This window comes from Anticarsia gemmatalis, chromosome 24, assembly GCF_050436995.1.
Source record: "Anticarsia gemmatalis isolate Benzon Research Colony breed Stoneville strain chromosome 24, ilAntGemm2 primary, whole genome shotgun sequence".
NCBI lineage: Eukaryota > Metazoa > Arthropoda > Insecta > Lepidoptera > Erebidae > Anticarsia > Anticarsia gemmatalis.
Window position 1 is genome coordinate 72,056 of NC_134768.1, and position 21,055 is coordinate 93,110.

The following is a 21,055-nucleotide window of genomic DNA, read 5'->3' on the forward strand; positions in this document are numbered from 1 at the left end:
GAAACGCGTAACCCGTGGAACAAAGATATCGCAGTATTTGTGCGTTGTCAGTTGGTCAGCAGTAAAGTTCCCCGCGAGCCCTTTACTTGAACACAGTGAGGTGGCGGGTGATAGAGGCTTCGAACCGCTGTCTGCTTTGTGCTGCGAGCTCGTGAACTAGCCACGATATGAGGGAGCCGCACATTCAGTGTACAAGTTATATCGCAGCGTAGATTACTCTCTGCGGGGGCTCCGGGTGATTGTTCAATTAGAGTCGTGTTATAATTCACTCGGACACTGTCTATAGCTCGCCTAGTGCTTGTATCTTCTGGTTTAAGAGCACACATGGGTTATGATTGAGAGCTGTGATAGAATAGTACTTGGTAACAGGCTATTATGAATGTTATTGTTATTTTTTCGGCTAGAATTATATTATTTACTTACGACATATTGCCGTTTCTTTGTTGTTAGTGTTTCATTCACTAGTTAAGAGCTGCAGTGGTGGAAAAATAATAAAAGAGTTTAGACCCTGCTCCCGGGACACTGCGCCGGCAGCAATGTTCTAAGCTAAGCGGATATTACAGTTGTGTATTTTGTCGCGAAGCGGTAGCGAAGCGACGTTGGCGTCCACTCGCCTCACACACATCCGACAAACGACATATTGTTCTTATGTGCATTCACTAGGAACACTGCAATGCTCTGCTGAGAAATATAGTCCTTGAGCTTCGTAGTATAAAAGTAAAAACTATGTCGGACTCGAATCACGGTAGAATTAGATCAAGAGACGTGAGGAAGGAGTGTGTGTGATGATACGGAAAGACGGAACGCATAAGTTGTAATGGCACTTATAAATTTACCTGTTACCTGGTTTACAGGATCTTTTCTCAGTACGTGGGATATTTTTCTCGGTACTATGTAACAGTTTGATAATGATCTGTGTATATGTGCAGGTGAACTTCGGCGACGTGTCGATCCCGCGCGCGCTGGAGTACCCGCGCCCGGCCAAGGTGGCGGGGCTGCGCGGCGTGCACGCCGTCTCCTCCGACCCCATCGTCGTCGTCGACGCGCAGACCATCCTCGTGCCCAACTTCTCCTACGACGGAGAGGCGCCAGGTAACAATACACACTACTTTGTATTCAGTACTTACTTATGTTCAGACATGTGACTGTTTCAGGGAAAAGAGAAAATACATTTGCTAGGCTATCTTGCAAGTTAGTTATAAGTTCGTTAATGCAAATATTTTAGTACATAGATTTAAATCGACACAAAAAGTAGTACGGGTGAACAGTGTTGTACAAATCATCGCGTCATCTCAATGTTGATGCGTTACGGTCATTGTACACGGCGTGAGATTAGCTCATCATTCGACATGATGCTCTGTGTTTACACTCCTACGCTAAACTCTGGTCAAGTGAGATTCATTGTTGTCTGAAGAGTAGTTACTACTAGTTAGTTCACTACGATATTCAATCAAACTTCTTTACAATATAGCTATAATCATGTGTCTTAGAACATCGCAATAATATTTGATAACAATCAAGTACGTTATTTAATGTTATGTGTATACAAAAGGCAATTAATGCAATCATGTAGACCGGTGAGACATATACACATTTATCATACAACGCGAAAGTTCTAAAATGTTGACGACCAGTGCATGACCGAGTCCTCTGACACTGGGCCACCGGTCGTGTCCCGTCGTCTCCAACCGTTTGACATCAATTACAAGGTTCACCCCGCCCTACCCTCGTGTCGAGTACGCTCAGAACAGGCAGTACGGGCTCGAACAAAAGTTACAAACATACACAGTAACATAATACCCGACACCCTTGTCTACTAGTACGGGGATTAGCGCCAACATGCATTTTACTTTACATTGTCTTACATTTAGCTGGTTACATAGGTCGTGGTCACAGACTGACTCTTAAAATTGCATGATCACTTGAATTTCCTTTTTATTACCCATTCCTGTCCCACTGCAGAGCAAGGGCCTCCCAAACGAGGAAGGGGTTAGGCCTTGAGTCCACCATACTGGCCAAGTGTGGGTTAGGTACTTTGCTTATAATTTTCTTGTAGTATTCAATAATAAACATGCAACGAAGGTTTAATAGAATGATTCTCCACTCTCTAATACATAGATGTAGGAATAGCTATAGAGGTACATACAGCTCGAGGAGATTACAACCAGAATTAGGCGAACGTTTTAAAACAAAAGTAATGTTAATCTGTGCACTCCGACTGGTATTAACTGTGCTTTAGTGATGCCATTCTGAAAAGTACTAAACATTAGAATGAAACGTGAACTGAAATTCAAAACGTTTCAGCGAAAGATATAAAAAGTAATTTATGAGTTTCAATGCATTTTATAATATTGCGAACCATAGAATACTTTTGCATAGTACGAATTATAAATTTCGATCACTATGGATTTCAGAAATCTAGATACCTTCAGTTTTACTGATCAATAACATCAACTTGCTAGCATTTTTACAAAGTTCAAATTCAAAAGGGCGCATGTATAATAACAAATATCTACAGTCTGTAGTACATTACGCAATACTTTCACCAGTCACCTCGCACACCTGGTCGCGCTCAGAGCCAGTGCTGAAGCAGACCACTCCACATGTGACATGTCACTTGTACATACTTGACGGGAAAGCGAACCTTTTATTGTTATTAAGATCGTTTTAAAACTTGCACACTTGATGCCATTCAGTGGCGGATGTCCGGTAATCGCGTGTGCAACTCATCGTGAGATACGAATTGGGATGTAGAGTATTGTAGAGTGACAATACGCAACGTAGAGTGATAATCAAAATTTGACTCTAAATATATTTTTCAGTGTCCATCGTGACGCTCTTCCTACTTCAAGGCAATTATTTCAAATCTTAAGTGAATTAAAAAATACTCACGCTTTTAATGTCTGTTTTAAGTAGGATTTAACTTTCTATAATTCGTCTTTAAAAGATGGAAGGCAGTACTTAATAGTGGATAATTAGGAACTAATACGTGATGAAGACACAGATCATAATAAAAATCGATAAACTATAAGTAGAATTTATGAAGATAGGCAATTTCGTTGAAATAGCTATAAACGTGTGATTTATCCTCGGAACTGTTTCGTTATGAAGCAATATCTATTCTGTGTGAAATGTGGACGGAATACATTACAGAATAAACTAAACACAATTTCCCTACATGCGGTTTCTATGTGAAATCGTATTATAATGTTTACATACAGCAGCCAATTTCTAATCTATACTAATATAATAAAGCTGAAGAGTTTGTTTGTTTGTTTGTTTGTTTGAACGCGCTAATCTCAGGAACTACTGGTCCAATTTGAAAAATTCTTTCAGTGTTAGATAGCCCATTTATCGAGGAAGGCTATAGGCTATATAACATCACGCTACGGTCATTAGGAGCGGAGTAGCAACGAAAAATGTTACAAAAACGGGGAAAATTTTGACCCATCCTCTTAGGTGACGCAAGCGAAGTTGCGCGGGTCAGCTAGTGTCTTATAAGATCTGTAAATGTAAAGCCAATGTTATTTTTTGCAACCAATTTTAGTTTTAACATCAACTCCATTTTTATTGAAGCACGCCCGACCAACATCCGACAACATAATAATTTTGATACTCATTTTTGTTACTAATGATTGAACGAAATAATAAGTACCATAGAACATGTAGATATATTACTGTCGTCAGTATGTTTGTGTGTATGGTGCGGCGATGATTGCAGTAGGTGGCGGCACCTGCGACCTCAGCCGCGTGGGAGCCTTCCTCATCGACAAATCACTCAGTTAAATGTCACACTCTGTGTAACTCATGCATTACTACGAGTACTGTTCTTTGTATAGTAGTAAGTAAATTGAGTGCAAGTCTGTTATTGCACGTTTCTGGTATAGTCTAATGAAAACTGATAGAAAGCGAGATTCGGACTGCTATTGAGAAAATTCAATCGGTAAAACTGTTATTAAAAAAGTTTGTTCGTTACGATGATTAGACCTGACATTCAGTAATTGCCACTATTGCTTAGACCAGGCAAGATATTATATCATGAAAAAACATAACTACATACATAATCTCTCAGTTTTTTTCGCATAGGGGTAGACAGAGACCAAAGAAAATATACATAATAATCAAAATATACTTGCAAAAACAAGTGAATGACAGTAAAAGCTTAGTTTCGTGTAGCTTAGTTAGTAAGTATTCAGTGATCAGTACTTAGTATGCGAGTAATGTGAAGCGACATCGCGGATGAAGTCGCCGCACTCGCCGCACTCACCATCCACATACATATTCATTTATTGTTCACTCTTCTATCTATTACACCCTGTATTTACAGTATCTACGATACTACATACACTACTGCTCTACCAGGTGATTTTAGAACATCCTTAGCTTATTAATGTAAATGTTAATATACTAAATGTGAAAACAATTATTATTTTGGTTTGTATTGTTATAGACCTTTAAAGTACTAGTAACTATTCTGGGCATAAGGTACAACGATAGCATTTACGTAGGAGGCGGAAATAGACTTTACTATTCCCAGAAAATCGCTGGCTTTGAATTTCTAGTAAAAGTAGTCGATAACGAATAACTGCACACCTTAGTAGTGGTATTAAAATCTTTCTTCTTTCCTTGATTATTATTTGAGTTGACGTGACGCGGTAGCAAATAATGACGTCACGTTACACCTCACGTCAAACGACAGCTCTCTGGCATATTGTTTTAAAGAGAGGATGTGTAGAAAAGATCGTGTGTGTCGGGAACAACGCAGTATAATGTGGCACGGTGGGGCACGGTATGGAGCGGTAGGGAACAAGTGCGATCATCCGGCGGTCGGAAGTAATATCTCTGTGTGAGCGACACAGTACAGGGATCAACTGCAACGCATATTTTAAATGGCGTAAATTAAAAGTGAATGTTTTATGATCAAGACCGACATATAAAAGTAAAATTAGGGGGTCAATTCATCTATATCTGATCTATGAAAGTAGTGCATGTATTCCGGCTATACCGAATTGAGTGTTTTCTATCACCAATATCTAGTAGTGATATTTTTGATTTGATATAATTGAGATATGTAATTTTTAGATTCCGTAAAATATCAATTTTCAATTCATGTATAGTCTTTGAATAAAAAAATTGCATCTTCCTTACAAACCGGAGTTTTGTATAAGAATTGGTCGAGGACGACAGCAGAGTAAGCCGTGCACCTGTGACACAGTCGGTGCCAAAATATGTGTTTGTGGCGTAATATTACAATACACACATACATACATACAACGCATTCTTTCGCGGCTTCATAATGAATCCCTCCCGTGTGTTGTGTACCGTATGTCCTGTGTACTGTGTACCGTGTGTGTGTCGTGTGTTCCGTGTACAGCTGGTTCGTGAATTATGTAGCGTTTTATGAAAATTAAGTACACAGAGTGAAGCGTACGATGTCGCTTGCATTACGTCGCCTGTTATTAGCTAACAAGATCTTCTTTTATTTGACTATTTTGTTCATTATTTTAAAGAGACATGTTATAAATAATGTCATAATTGTGCAACTTTATAAAGAGAATGAAAAATATCACCCACCCAAATAATTTAACTTAAATTATTCTTGGACTTAAGTCAATCGTTTATGTATTACGCAAACTCTATTGGTAAAAGTACTGCTTGATGCTTTGAGTTTACTTTCCAATATCTACGTGGCTTTAAAACTGATTAGTTAAATTAAAACTTGAATTGAACGAGTTTTATTCAAGATTAAAGTAATATTTATTAGCTGTTAGTTAAGTTTCTAATATCGGAACGTCTCCGGAAGTTTTAATGAGGGAAGTGAATAAGAAATTATATGGCGCGGCTATTTAATGGGTTTATGAGAGGTCGTAAATAAAATTATCGTGAACTTTTTTATGAGGTGAACATTAATTAATAGCTAGGTTGGGGCCGCTAGTAAACAGATTGAAGGCACGTATGGTGCAGTAGTTATAGAACACGGCATGCTATAACTCTCAAAGTACTCCTAATTTTTAGGTTCGGTAAAATCTGTGTACTTTACTAATATATGTAGCAGTATTATCACTTTATTGGTCTTGCAATTACATAATTGAAGTGTAATTAACAGACATTAACATTATTAGTCCGTTACAGGGATAGTTTATTTTTGTTTCGTCATACGCATGTCTGTAGCGTACTCTACGATTCACCGGAACTTCTTTAAAATATCTTTATACAAAAGAAAAGCAAGTACCAACAAACGCTGAGTGAAAAATATCGTAACGTGGAAGGTAGTGAACATCCAGAGATTACGCGATGCTTCAATCAAGTTTACGATCTACTCCCTGCAGTACCTACAGTCTCTACTACTATGTTTTGTACCTAGTATACTTACACCCTAACTTTATTACATAACGTGGTCTACTACCAGTCCGAGGGCTAGTTTCACAATCCAGGCGCTCATAGCCAGTTGTGCTCACCGGTCAGTAAACGAGCTGTGGGCTAAACAGCCGTTGGCGTGATCATTCTATAGATGGATGACCGCATAGTGGTATTTGAACGGAGCTACTCCACGCTTTGGAGGGCACGTAAAAGTCGGTTCCGGTTGTTGTCGATTAAGACAACAGTCGTTAAGCCTTGTCAAAGGCTTTCGGGTGGCTTGAACAACTTTTACACTAGGTTGACTACTGACCATACGATAGATAGATAGATCACAATTGCTACAGTCTATCGGCCTCAGGTCCGGGTGTAAAGTATAAACTGTCGGTTCGTAATAAGGGTGTTCGTTTTTATTTCGCCCACACTTGCCAACATTGTGAGGGATAGAAATGAAACTAGTTTGTAGGGTTTTATTTCAGGTTTTATGTTCACGTTCGGTACCTACGTTTTAGCGCTTCACCGTTGATCGTGAAGAGAAAAAGTTTATTTCAATAACTGTATACTGGTTTACTTTTATAGCGCAGAATAAGAATTTATCCGCAGAGCCAAAAGCGGTGAAAAATAAAGTACCTTGATTCGCTGATAGCTATTGTGCTTACGTGAGATTTTAGTCATATTGCTCGTAAAGTTTAGATCACATATAAATGATATGCATAATATAATGATTTTAATACTCATTATCATTGCGTTTGAACTGACACAAATCCTAATAGGGTCTTTACTAAAATCTATTCGTTTCTTTAACCGTCGTCATGTATGTGATCTTGTAGTAATATAGAGCGATGTCTAACACGTGTGTTGTATGTTGTCAGACGCGAAGTTCTGGGTGGGTCGCGGCGACAAGCCCTCGCCGCAGGGCATCCGCATCCCCGACGAGAACGGCAAGGAGGCGCCGCTGCGACGATACGACAAGAAGACCATCGTGCTCACGCTACCAGGGGTAAGAGAACACACGTTATAATATATACATACGTTTGACACCCGCTTGCATATGTCGGGGGGAATAAACTTCAGGTCCACGGGTATTGAGGGGATATACTTTAGGAGCAAGTTTGTTTCCTACTACCTAGTTATGATGCAGGGCACATAATTTTTAACATACTGTTTTTGTGTCCATACAGTAGATTGAAAGAACTTAAGGATTTTGATTAGCCTAACTAACTTTGAAGTTAATTTTATGAAAACAATAAGGCATAACATTTAGCCTTAAGAAGATTAAACAATTTATTACTGCTGAGGATGATGAGGTAGAAGACAATTTTGGTCCACTGTACAAGCTGTGATGTTGTGGTGTAGGAGCTGACAGTGTTCGACATCGGGCACTTCGCGGTGTGGTGCGAGGCGTTCACCGTGAACTTCGGGCACGTGGCGCTGCCGCGCGCCGCGCTCGCCAGCGTGCCGCCCAGCCTCAAGATGCTCGGCGTCTCGCCGCAGGTACGTGCCCACACTGCCCACCCTGTACATACACCACACACTACCACTACCACGGATATTACGTGATGGTAAGGATGTTACCGACTATTGTCGCTCGTTGGAGACGAGAACAAGTTGTCACGAGCTCACCTGGTACTATCGTATAGTTTTATTTGCGGCTAAATAACTTGAATACCCGGTAGAAACTCGGTTGTCGATAGAGTTAAAATCGCCTAGGATAACAAAATTTCTGTTACGGTCGTATCATAGCAACAAGAATATATATTTTAGTGTGTTATTCATATATCTTCAGTAATCCTCACAGTCTAAACCGTATGGTTTCATTACTACTACTTAGTTTATATCAATAGTACATAGATACGCTAGGTAATATAGTAGTGTCGGCGCGACTTGTAATCTTCGTCTCGGAGCACTCAATATTGAAGGCTATGAGAACAAAATGACTATTGACACAAGTGAGCCGACGAATCTGAACACACTCGTATAAATACTTCATTTGAAATTAAAACACAGAAGTGTAGTTGCTGAGAGTTAAATACTGTAGGAAATAATATTTTCACCAATCTCTAAGAATTTTCTATGAATCTACATTATCTTCTTCATTAAATCTTTATGGCAACTTTTAAATAATATGAACCAAGTTCTTAATTTATTCTCATACTTAATCTACGGAGCCATATGAACACTCGAAACAAAAGAACGCTGTTATTACCATCCAGTAAATAGGTGAATTTACAATCTGTAATCGTTTATAACAACCCAGTTTTCAATAATTTTGGTCAAGTACAGACCGTCTAAAGAGGCTTCATATAAATGTTATTTCATTTTATTTGAACGGCAGTAAACAATAACATTTTTGCGCGGAATATATTTACATGTGATGAATATAAAGCAGCCGCAGACCGCGCTTGATGTTTTTATATTCAACTTTGTAGGGAATAAAAAATTATCAAAACTGATTCAATTGGCCGGGAAAGAATGCATTAATAGTGGTCTAGGGCTTGACCCATTTGAAAAAAGCCTTTTCTTGCTATTATATTATTGTAAATTTTTTACCCATTAAAGAGTTTAGTAGCTTGCTTGTCTTATATAAAATTCTAGTGTACGACTAACCTCATCCGTTTTCGAAAAAAGCGATAATAATATAAAAATAACGAATACAATTTGATGAATAGTGTCAATATGTCGGGTATTCGGACGTCAGCGGGGCGGGGTGCGGGAGAGAGGGCACGAGGGAGGGGGTGTGTGTGTGCAATAAACAGCTGTCTTCCCTCGTAGAGCTCCACTCAATAAAGATTAACTTCAGCGCCGCGTGACGTCACGACTCACTCAGTACGTCAGCCTCGCACAATACCGTGATGTGTAGACAATGTGCTACGACACCGCTACGACACTCTACATCACTGCTACGAATTACATTTCGAAAATTCGTCACATATAATTCAAGATGATGTGTACATGTCTTGACATTCTAACTTCTATTACAATTTCAGTTAAAGATTAAATATCGTACGTCGATACCTTAATTTAACCGCATTGTTTGCTACAAATCATTCTGCGTCGAACATATCTAATAGGCTTTACATTTCAATATCAGTCCAATATCAATATTTACTAAACCGTTAAAACGAACAACAGTTTACTAAACCGTTAAAACGAACAACAGTAATCCTGCGGTTACACTTTGCTTTTACAAACCGAGAGAAAGGCTCTACATTCGCTCTATGACTCTACACATTGCTCTACATATTACAAATGTACATGAGCACCGCAAGTATCTCTACACTCTGGTTATTATAGAGTGTATTTATCTGCAGTTAAAGCTTAATGAGCGGTGTAATGGATGGTAGAGCGGCGGTAGAGCGCCGGTAGAGCGTCGGTAGAATCGCGGCTACAGGCGAGTAGAGAGGTGTGATGTAATTAATTGTAGTTGTGCACGAACGAATCATTTAGATAAAGAAAGAACGAAAGATTTAAAGGTATAATAAATGATGAAAATGTGAAATAACATTTTGCTGTTTTGGTAAAACAATCTAAATGATGAACCTCTTTTTATAAATCTTGCATTAGTGATAAAAAAGTAAATTGGAACCTTTGCTAAAACTTGACTTTTCTTAATAAACGTTCAGTTTCAACATAATTGGTCGTTGATAGCAAATATTGTTATTAGTTTAGAAGTTGTTCAATGTTGATCTTATATTATTATCTGTAGTGGTCAACTTCTCACACTTCACACCTAGCAATTTGAAACTGTTCTCAAGTGACGTTTGAGAGTCGCACGACATTGTGCAACATCATGCAACATCACGCAACATCATGCAACATCGCGCAACATCCGCACACTCACTTATGAAACTGATTCAATCCGTTTACGAAACATATTCACTGTTCAAACGATCTCAACTAGCTAATCTTCAAACACAACTGCAAAGTAAATATAATCTTATTGGTATTATAACTAGAGTTGAGATTGTGTTGTTGTTGGTAATTGCAGAGATGTGTTGCAAAAGTAACGGATGCTGTGTTAGGTAAGAGGTGAAAGATTCGCCGGTGAGATTACACGCCACGTACAAATGATAAGTGAATATTATCTCGCCAGATCAGACACTAGTCATTTCACGGTGATTTGTGAAATAATGAAATATGATGTTAAAAAAAGTCCTTGTTTATTTTTTATATAATTTTGACAATAAGTGTTTTAATACGGAACGGAATACTATAATTGTCCATAGTTAAACGGAAAGGATCCAACCCACACTATGGGTAAAATGAGTTATGTATACCAAAACACTCCTTGAAGTTAAAATTTTAATATCACGAAAACAATCCAAGTAAAATTCAAACCCACCATGAAGTTATAGCCCTGAGTTAGTCCCCAAAGTTAGTGATCTGAACTTAAAAGTTAAATATCTCGAAACTACGTCTGTGTGGGTTGGATCGTTTCCGTTTAACTATGGCCAATTGATTGATATTGAACGTAAGTGAGAAAACATTTCATCTTACAAGAACGGTGTCTTAAATAACTTAATCTTGTCTTTTCCTCGTGTTATTGCTATTTTTATTCATATTATACATTAATATTATCTACGTTACATTGTTCTAAAACCCACGGAGTCGTTCAATAAATAATAATCGCGCTCACCCCTTGAAGGCTGTTAAGATAAATAAATAACAGCTGTTTGATTTAATTTTTCATCACTCGATCCCGGGGCCCGGGGAGCAGGGCCGGGACCCGAGGCCGGGAGCCCGGGACGCGGGACGGAGGCGCAGCTGTGTATGACGTCACTCACAATCATACTCAAGATATATGAGCTCGTTGTTTATAGATTTAACTCGATGTATCGCGGCTGAAGCCTTGCTATCAATTATTCTATATCGTATCTTCTTGCTGATGAAAATATATTGCCATTTATTGCGCCTTGAGGAGCTTACAGCCAGTTGCATTCACTTAGCTATTGTTATTTGTTTCTAACTAAAATGGAAAGCCGTATAAGAAACTAGTTATTAGTTTCCTCAGTTCAAAGGGATTATAAAACATGTATAGCACGCTCTTGAAACTATTATAGCGAAATGCATCTTAACAGAGATAGTTACCAGACAGTTGACGTGCTTTCTGAATTAACTAAAAGATGATTGAAAACTAAACTCACATCAAGGAAACAAAGAAGTTATTTCTCCACTAATTTCATATCGTGAAATAACTGAAAGCTATAAAACAGTTATAAAGTGTAAATCAAGTTGCTTGTTCCTACAACATCGCCGCGTGGTGAACGTGTGAGGAGTGAGCTCGTGCTCTCGCGTTGTTTCAGAACCTCGCGTATTACTCGTCCGACGTGAGCTGAGTTACTTACACAAACAACTGATATAATAACTAACGTTTTATTTTATAACATAGCTTTATAGTTTTATCTGTCGAAAGATTTTTCTAGTCTTTGGTCTCCCGGATCAGGCAATACGAATGAGATAAAGATGCCATTCGCCATTGCGTCAGAAGGTCGTAGTTTCGATTCACACTAGGAATTATTATTTGTGCGATACACACTTGTGTACTTTGTGTCCGTTGTTTGTATGTTTGTAAGTCCCCGCGGCACAAGACCATTTTTGTGCGGGAGTTGTCCTTATTTAAATGAGAATTGAGAATGAGTAATAGTATGTGCGGTGAATGGCTATAAGCTTGCGTTTCGAATGACCAAAAACAAAAGAAGAACGTATTATTGCCTACAGTTTGTGGTATAACGTATATGGCAGTGATATCAGATACATTATACGCTTCACTTCTCGTGTTATCACTGAGTGTACAGTCGCGCACCGCGGTGTTGATGAGGCGGTGGCGAGGCGGCTGAAGCGTTGTGCACTCGACAGTACACAGATAGTGACTGACTGATGATGCGCATTCATTACAACTATCGCTCTCACGAGCGGCTACTTCGTGAAAATAACTGATGCCTCTGAATTCATTCAGAAATTATATTGTTTATTTGATATCTAAAAATGCATTTTCTTTTACTAATCGCGTTATCAGGACTATTGAATAAGACGTCAATACAAACAAAAATCTTTTTTTTACGATAGGCAAAGCTTAGTCCAACCTCTTTTAGAATATAAAATAAATTTAATCTCACATACTCTGTCTCCAACACGAATCATAGTAAGGTTACGATAACGTGCTACGACGTAGCGTTGGACGCGTTCCAAACAGTTGTCGTTGAATAAGGTCAGCGTAGAGGGTCTACGAAACCGCTACGAGGTTCAGGAGCTCCGAATAGTAGTGAAACTAGGGCACGGGATTCTTTATATCATAAAGTGTATTTAACTTGACACTATCTCTGAATAAAACACTCTTTTCCTTCAGAATTAATTTTATTTACTTGTATAACGTAAAGCCTGTTTTCTCAGCGAGTGGAAGTGTGTGTAGTAAAGCATCTTAATCTATGTGTACAGGCCATAAAACATAATTTTGTCAAATGTTTTTATGTTTGTAGCGCACTAAATTAAAATCTTTTATCGAATAACGAAATGATCTTCGAAAATTGGGAACGAGTAATGCTTTTTTTTGTTGTAATACTAGGTCTTTTTACATTTTTGTTCCAACTAAGTTTTGTTATAGAGATAAATCCGAATTCCTAGCAGTTAGTTGTTTAAACAATGCATACATCTTGCAAGATGAACGGTGTTGTGTTATGAAATATGAAAGTTAGCAGTAATGTGTGCTGTGTATGCACTGGGTGTGCGTTGGCCGCGTTCCAGGGTTCACGTCCCGGGTCGTTAATGTACTGACAGCAGCCATTAGTGATATCTAGTGCTCGTTAGCTCTCGTGCATTTGTTTTTAAAGTAGTTAGATGAAATTATAATAATATGTAGACAAAGTCATTAAGACTGAAGCATTCGACGCTTATAAGTGTGTTGGGAAAGATAGTGGTCCAAAAAGGTGGACCAGTATATCATGTATATTGGGTTCGATTACCGATTAGCACAATAGCATATTGAAATGCGTGGGAAGAGCAGACGAGTGCAAAATTCGACCATTGCACCACACACTCAGTCAAAGTTTTGAAAATATAAATATAAATCCTTTTCTCATTGCCTCTATATGGTTAACTAGTTGTGTGCAATCATAGTGATCGTCAGTAAGAGTGTAGGCTCTGCCGGCGCGAGGTCAACGACCCCGCTCACGGCTACACACAGAACACACCACACCGCCGCCGCCGTACAGCCTCCGCTGTTTGTACATCATGTTATGTAAAACATGTTGACAACATAACTACTGTGTACATACTGTATATAATATCTAATATTGAATAACAAATGGTCCAAATATTTACCTTAAAACATACGTTTTGTTTATTGACGACGCTATGTTCATTGTTTGAGCAGGTTTTTTTTCTCTCAAGTTCCAAGACTCGATTTCCGTTTCAAACAAAATAGTTTCTTTTGGTTTTTCAGAAAGTAAAATTACTAAGTTTCAAAAGGTGCTATGCAAATAAGGTTTGCCATATAAGCGGTTCCGTCGTAATGTTTTGGTAGTCCAGTCTTTTATAGAAAAATTGAGTAAAGAAAGTACCAAATAAGGGTATAATTACGAAAAATATAAGTACATAATATGTATCGGTAATAAATAAAATTTAAATAAATGTTTATGATGTAAAACTCTAATACATTATATTAATCTATATACATATTATAATTATACGATATAAATAACATCACGTATTACAGTATTAGCCGGTCAGCCTCCATACACGAGAGCCGAGTAATAATTGCAATAACTATGTAATTCGTGCGATTGCAAATCACTTGATTCAGATGAGTGTTTCACACGCACTGCGCAACGTTCTAGCGGTAATCGTTTGTGCTAATACAACACTAATACTTTACGTGTTCAGTTTGAACTAAACGTATTCTACCTCTTACCTTCTTACTGTATAACCAAATGCACCAAAATGTTGAGCTAGGTGCGTGTTTCTCGTGGATTTTTAATTCTTTCAAATTAACAAAAATGACATGCGTCTGTGAGAAGTTTCAGCGTCGAAAAAGTAAGTAACATATTCCCGTCACAGCACGACTTGGTCAACATAAGTTGTGACACAAACACCGCAGCAAGTTAGTTCAGTCGGTCAGTCGTGAGCAAGGTTAACGTTTAAGTAGTTCCCGTAAGTCCCCATCGTCCCGAGCCCTCCCCGCTCCCTTGCTGAGCGCAGTATTCGTGTTGCAGAGCCGCAACAGGGCGCTGGTGAGCAGCTCGGGCGGCTCGAGCCACGGCAGCAGTCCCCCCGCCACCACCGCCCCCCGCACTCGCCCGCGCGTGCCCATAGCGCGCGTCGACGCCACCACGTACCGGCCCGCCGCGCGGCTCCGGCCGGGCGCCTCGCTCCTCGCCTCGCTGCAGCACGAGCCGCACGACCGCACCAACCCGCACCGCAGAGCCAACACCAACACACCACCCGCTGAACAACTCGTTGACATCCAGAGCTCGAAGGAGATCGATTACCATGACGATGACACGCCCAGTCAACAGTACTATCAACAACAACAGCAAAGAGAAAGCGAGCAATACCAGCAACAACAACAACAAAAGGAAATACGACAATATCAGCAACAACAAGAACAGGAGAAAGAAATCCAACAATATCAACAACAACAGAAAGAATTACACCAAGAGAAAGAAGCACAACAATATCAACAACAACAACAGCAGAAAGAATTACAACAATACCAGCAGCAGCAGCAACAGGAGCTGCAACAACAGCAGCGAGTGTATCAACAGCAATCACAAGGGTCGCAGCGACTAACTCCAGAGCAGCACTACGAACAACTGGTGATACAGCAGCGACTACTCGAGCAGGAGCTGCAACAACGACAACAACAGCTGCAGCGGACGCAACAACAGCTGTACTACAGCCAACAGCCGCGACAACAGACCTACTACAACGAGCCGCAAGTAGTGCAGACGCAACAACAGTTGCTGCAGCTGAGTCACAGCGAGGAGCCGCAGCAATACCGACTGTTGCCGTACTCCACATCGTGAGCGCCGGTGACCTTGACCCACTTGTGCGCTCCCACGCGCTCCCGCGCCCTCCCCCCGCGCTCCCCCTCGCTCCCCCGCACTCCCCTGCGCTCCCACCGTGCGGCGATGCGCTCGGTGCAGCGCCTCCGACACGTCTAACTCATCGCTCAAAGCCCATCGCCTTTCACACTCCTCACCACTTCGCTTGTCACTCGAGGTCACGGTTAGGTCATCCTTTCATCCTCCACGCTACTTAAACGTTAACTCATTGCGTCATTGTTTATTAGGAGCGTCTCATAAAACATTCAAAGACCATATCTTAGTCGAGCCGGCAAACTTCGACAACAAACAATATTGACATTTGATTTTAAACCTTGCCTTCATACCACTATCATTCAGCGACTGAGCGCAACATGCATGTGTGCTTGTTTGTAGCTGTGGGTGTGAGAAGTGGTTCGTGTGCATCCACTTAACCCCGGCTGGTGTAACGTTCAGGGCCGATCAAAAGCACGACGTTTCGTCACGTACTCTCAACGACTTAATACTTGTGTATAAGTGTGTAATAACACACATATACACATATATATGTGCGAACACGATTGGGCAATTAGGAGCGTCGCGAGTGGCCGCCCTTCGCGATCCTCTCACCGGCGCAGCCTCCGCGTCTACTATCTAGAGCCTTCTCATAGAGCCTGCAGGCACACACTCATCGTAACCACTTCCACGGCCTTCGATGACCAAAGCTGTCATAAGCGGCCAATCATTTGCCAATTTAACAATTTTATTGGCAAATGTAATTTAGCAGAGAGGAATGTTAATAAGTCACGCAAAAGAAATTAACTTAAACTTAATTACTTAATAACTATCTCGTACCTTTAAAATAGCAATCCATCTTGCAAAAACTGACAAATTGTAACTATTAAGATATTAGATAATTGTCCACAAAAATGTGTAATAAACGGTATTACAATTTCTATCGTTGATTAAAATTCGCATGTCCATTTTTCAATCTCACCACCACTAATAACCTTTTACAACTTTTCTTCAATAACTTCAATAATAACTTCTTTTACAAGTGCTAAGATTGATTTAAATAAGATATCTGGAAACCCGATTTTTCGTGACCGACGGCGGTGTATCTCAGTTTAAACTAGGGTCGGTTGTGTGTGGTTCAAAGTAACATTATAATAGTGTATCGGTCTGCGGCGGAGGATATTTATGTGACAGTTAAGAATACAATGTCGCACAATAACGATCAGTTTCATGTGATTTATCTTACGCGAGCTTTTATACATTCTAGTGCGGAATCGTTTTAACTTGACGCGTTTATGTGAGGGAATATATTGTTGTACAGTACTTTCTTATGGCGTGTTGTAAATTAAGTATTATTATACACATGCCGTTTCGCTCAATTATATTGTACTGTAAATATATCTGACCCTAAGTAATGTATGTACTTAATATTCGTCGCAAAGTAGTTGTGAATTCGATTCTCACTCAGCCATTATTCGAGCTGTCATGACAGTTTTGTTGCTGTGCATCTGCGTAATTTTATTTGTGACTAAGTCGCATAATCCTGCTTAAAAAAAATAACACAGATTTACTTGAAAAAAAAATGAAACTGAAATGTGAACTAGACTCTCACTGGTATATATAATTTCTTAATGTATGATAATCTCTTAAATCTGGTTAAGTCACAATAATCCATAAAGCGGGTTATTCAGTAGCATTGTGTGTGTGTGTTCCCACGTCACACACAATCGTGTGTTGATCACAATAAGTAAATAATCACAATACGTAGGTTTCGGCACCGCGCGCCACTGCCGCTGTACCGAGCACTGTGTACCGTCACTACTGTTGCCACACTCTCACACACTCGGGTAAGGACGACCATTGTTCTACACGATTAGCTAGTTGCAAGCTGGATTGTGTACGGAAATAAACTATTAAGTAATCGAAAGTAGCTTTACGACTTTTCACTGAGAGAGAGTTAGTAGAAGTGTCGCGTAGTTTTCACAAATTACATGCCATTAAATTGGCATGAAATTCGTGAGTAAACGAACTGAATGCAATCAAAACAATAGTATTTTTTGGTAAAAATATAACCTAATTTCTTGCTCACACCGTCAAAATATTCTCAGACTGTTTAATCGTTGCAACGTATGTCTTTATTGGCAAATATCACGTTACAAGCACTAAACAACGGAAGCACAGTATTAAGTCGGTATGACGAAACATTCGTGTATAAACCTGTATGTCATTGTGAAGCCATTAACACGAATGTGAACAAAACTCGTACATCACCTGTGAATCAAATCATCGCGATATTACATAGAGTTGCAATCGGCGGCAACGACGTTCTATTAATTGCACGTTTCATCTCATCTTCAATAACTTTAATAGCCAGTCGTGTTTCTATACTAAATATTTTGATTCACATAAGCTAAAGACGGTAACTATTATTCTTTTGTTCACTCGTCTTCATAGCTTTTGAGCTTAATATTTTTGTAACATTAATGCGATTTGAGAATATAATTAACATGACCCTGCATTACCTTTTGGCCGTATTGAGCTGGTTGTGGTCTGTTTGAAATTGAATGTCTTCAAGGATGAATGTCTTTGCAATTGTTCCATTCCATAATTTGGACAAATATATTGCCCTCTTCTTGCCTTTCCAAGCAAGTCTGACTACTAGTATATTTTTACTTAATCGTGAAATGCCACGAACAAGCGAGCATAGACTGGCATGTTGCCACTTCGCAGTAGCTTTCCTATTTCTAAACTCATTTAGCGCTAGTTCTGACATCGCACAGGTCGTAGGTACTCGACCATTTAGCACCGACGCGACGAAACTATACTCATTAGCGGGAGATTAGGGAACACGCTCATTATAACATCACTGCGTACACTTTGCCATTATAATTACTACTTTAAATCTTACGTTATAAAGTTAACTTTCCAATGATTCAGGAAGTCTGCTTATTTCAAGCTGTCTACTCATCGGAGAGACGAAATTTCACCTTAATGATTTAAAAACTGAACTACAATGTCAAGCTATTAAGTTGGAGTAAAGCTGTGTTTTTATAATGAGCGATGTTCAGTAGACAGGGGCGTATAGCGCGAGACGCGTGGCGAGCGCGTTGAACAAAGCCAGTACATAGTATTAGTGATAATTTAGTGCCTTACATTGTACAAGTTGTTTTACACGATCGAGCAGTGCTGCGAAATTGTGCACGTCCAAGTGATGCAATAAACGAATGTCAATCTTGCCACATTGCTGTAACCGCAAATATGATCGCACTTCAACTGTAAGTGTTAGTATTTTATGCTAATCTTTATGACGAAAACTATCTATTGAGAAACGCGTCTGCAATTTTAGACAGACGAAGTTTATGGACAGACGAATAGCTATAGCTCCTTTAAAGGACTTTATAACCTTTGAACATTTTATAGTTATTTAAGCCAAGGTATTTTTGAATATATTTGGTTATAGATGAAACTTGGTGTGCATAATTTCGTACGACTGTAAATTGGTAGTTATAAACTGTAAATAGAACAATCAGGTTGTAAAATGTTGAAATGATCGCGTAAAACAAACTCTTGCTTTATTTTTACATATTAATAGTTAAGTGTGTGTTTATAACATGTTTATATTGAATCACAGTGATGGGACACATCCACTCATGATTTATTATCGATACTTTCAGTGATTATGAAAATTACTGAAATGACGGACATCTTGTAAAATGATATTTTTATTATATTGTTTTGTTTATTTACGAATATTTTCTTCGGAATATTTTTTGAAACAATGCCTGTTATTTTCGGTATAATTATAATTTGTTATTTCTGTACATAAATACGACGATGTGATAATACTCAGTACAAAGTTCCTGACTGTGATATTTTGGAAAATTCGCAATATTGTGGTATTTCGGTGTGAGAGGCGCCGCGGCATGCACTCACACCGTGTAACAAGATATATTTTGTTTTTATTTTAATATTTTATGATATATGTCAGACGTGTAATAAAGTTTGTCGATTTTTATTATTGTTTTTACATTTATTACTCATCGTACGAAGTATTCATAAAAACTATCGTTGTTATTTTTGACACGTTACAAAAAAATCCCATAAAACAAAACCCGATCCTGACTCGAAATTGATAGAGTGGCAAAGTTTCAAAATAGAATGATGGCTAATAAAACGTAATTTTTCCTTATACAGTATACATAGTAGCTACTAATAATGTAAGTAATCACAGAGCTATTTACTAAGAATTAGCGGTATTTAATAATTTAATCGTCTCGTCCCGCGACTAATCGCACATTTGTTCTAGCACTTTCACTCGCACTCACCGCTGTTTATCTACCTTTTAGTTGTACACTATTATAGCTTTTTATCTAAACAAAAAGTATACAAATTGGTTGCTCAAAACCTTTCGAACTTACTAAATATTTTTGCCCGAGAGATATTGCAATATGGCTGTCAAAACCATGATCATTTAACCCCATACGTTAAAAACTTAGCTTTTCTGAAATAACGAAGATCACAGATTATTAGACTAAAACTGCAGGAGTAAATGAACGCTGTGTTGTGGAAAAAATATTGTGCTTTCTCAATAGAGACACGTGCACAAAATATCAGGATATTGCACGTGTTATATTTTGTACGAGAGCGTATACTCGCGATCAACGACCAACAATATTTACGTACAGACGACAACAACAGTGACTTATTATTATATATTTTTTAAACCTATCACTACGAGTTCCTCCGTGTTTTGGAAGGCACGTTAAATTGTGGGTCTCGACTGTCATTTTCAAAGATTTTTTACTTTTGTTAACAGTAGTCAGAAGCTTGAAAGTCTTATGCGTTTAGCTTGAAAAGTGTGAGCTGTAAACTCAGCCGTTGTTTCAAAATCTGCTGACTGTATTATCACGTGTGCCAGTAGCAAAATATAATGTCGACTGCTGAAGTTGATGTCACGTATGTAGTAGAATGCACTCGACGCCGCGTCGTTGTGTGTTGCGAGCGCGTGTCGCTTACGTCACGGTCGCGTTGTTTATTCAACATGTTTGTCATCAACGCGGAACAACGCGAGCTCAACCACTCACCACGACCCAGCACGACCCGGCGCGGGGCAGCAGAGAGATTGAACTCTTTTTATATTCTACTACGATCTTCGACATACCTTTTTGACATATTGCACTCTTATTGAAGAAAAATATGTACTTTTTGTAGAATAAAATTAACAAAGTAAGGGACAGTTAAAACCATGATGTTATTCGGTTTTTTTAAAGTTACAATGGTGGTTATCATAAATTTGACCATCATTATTTAGTAATAAACTATTCAGCTTATTTTGCTAATCGAAAAATATTTAAGTGACAATATTTTATTTAATGTTTATAACAGTTAAGTGTGCTGTATGTTGTCTGTGCAGTGTCGGCGATGGTTGAATGCCAAGAGGGTACATAGAGGGTAATTATTTGGCGAGACTCGACTTGGCTGAACATCAAATATATTCTATGCTTTATGAAAATGTATGAGAATCCATCATTTTTGGCACGCATTGTGTCTACTTCTTTAAAAAATGGTTATTGTTAGTGGTACAATCAATACCGAAAGGAGTAAAAAAGTCAAGTCTCTGTTGTTTATGAAAGGATCTTGAAACAAATTATACTAGCTAAAAAGAT

The 21,055-nt window shown here is 38.8% G+C and overlaps 1 protein-coding gene across 3 annotated transcripts in view; it reads left to right on the top strand.

Moving 5' to 3' along the window:
• Positions 1 to 21,055, top strand: part of Skel (DM13 and DOMON_DOH domain-containing protein skeletor) — a 63,095-nt gene that overhangs the window by 31,750 nt on the left and 10,290 nt on the right. For 2 of the 3 annotated variants that reach the window (XM_076130779.1, XM_076130778.1), the window contains exons 4-6: positions 930 to 1,092; positions 7,230 to 7,357; positions 7,714 to 7,851. In XM_076130779.1, the coding sequence (XP_075986894.1) occupies positions 930 to 1,092; positions 7,230 to 7,357; positions 7,714 to 7,851 (429 nt within the window). Of the gene's footprint in view, positions 1 to 929; positions 1,093 to 7,229; positions 7,358 to 7,713; positions 7,852 to 14,564; positions 19,405 to 21,055 lie in introns of those variants that run through there. The other variant, XM_076130780.1, reaches the window with a different exon arrangement.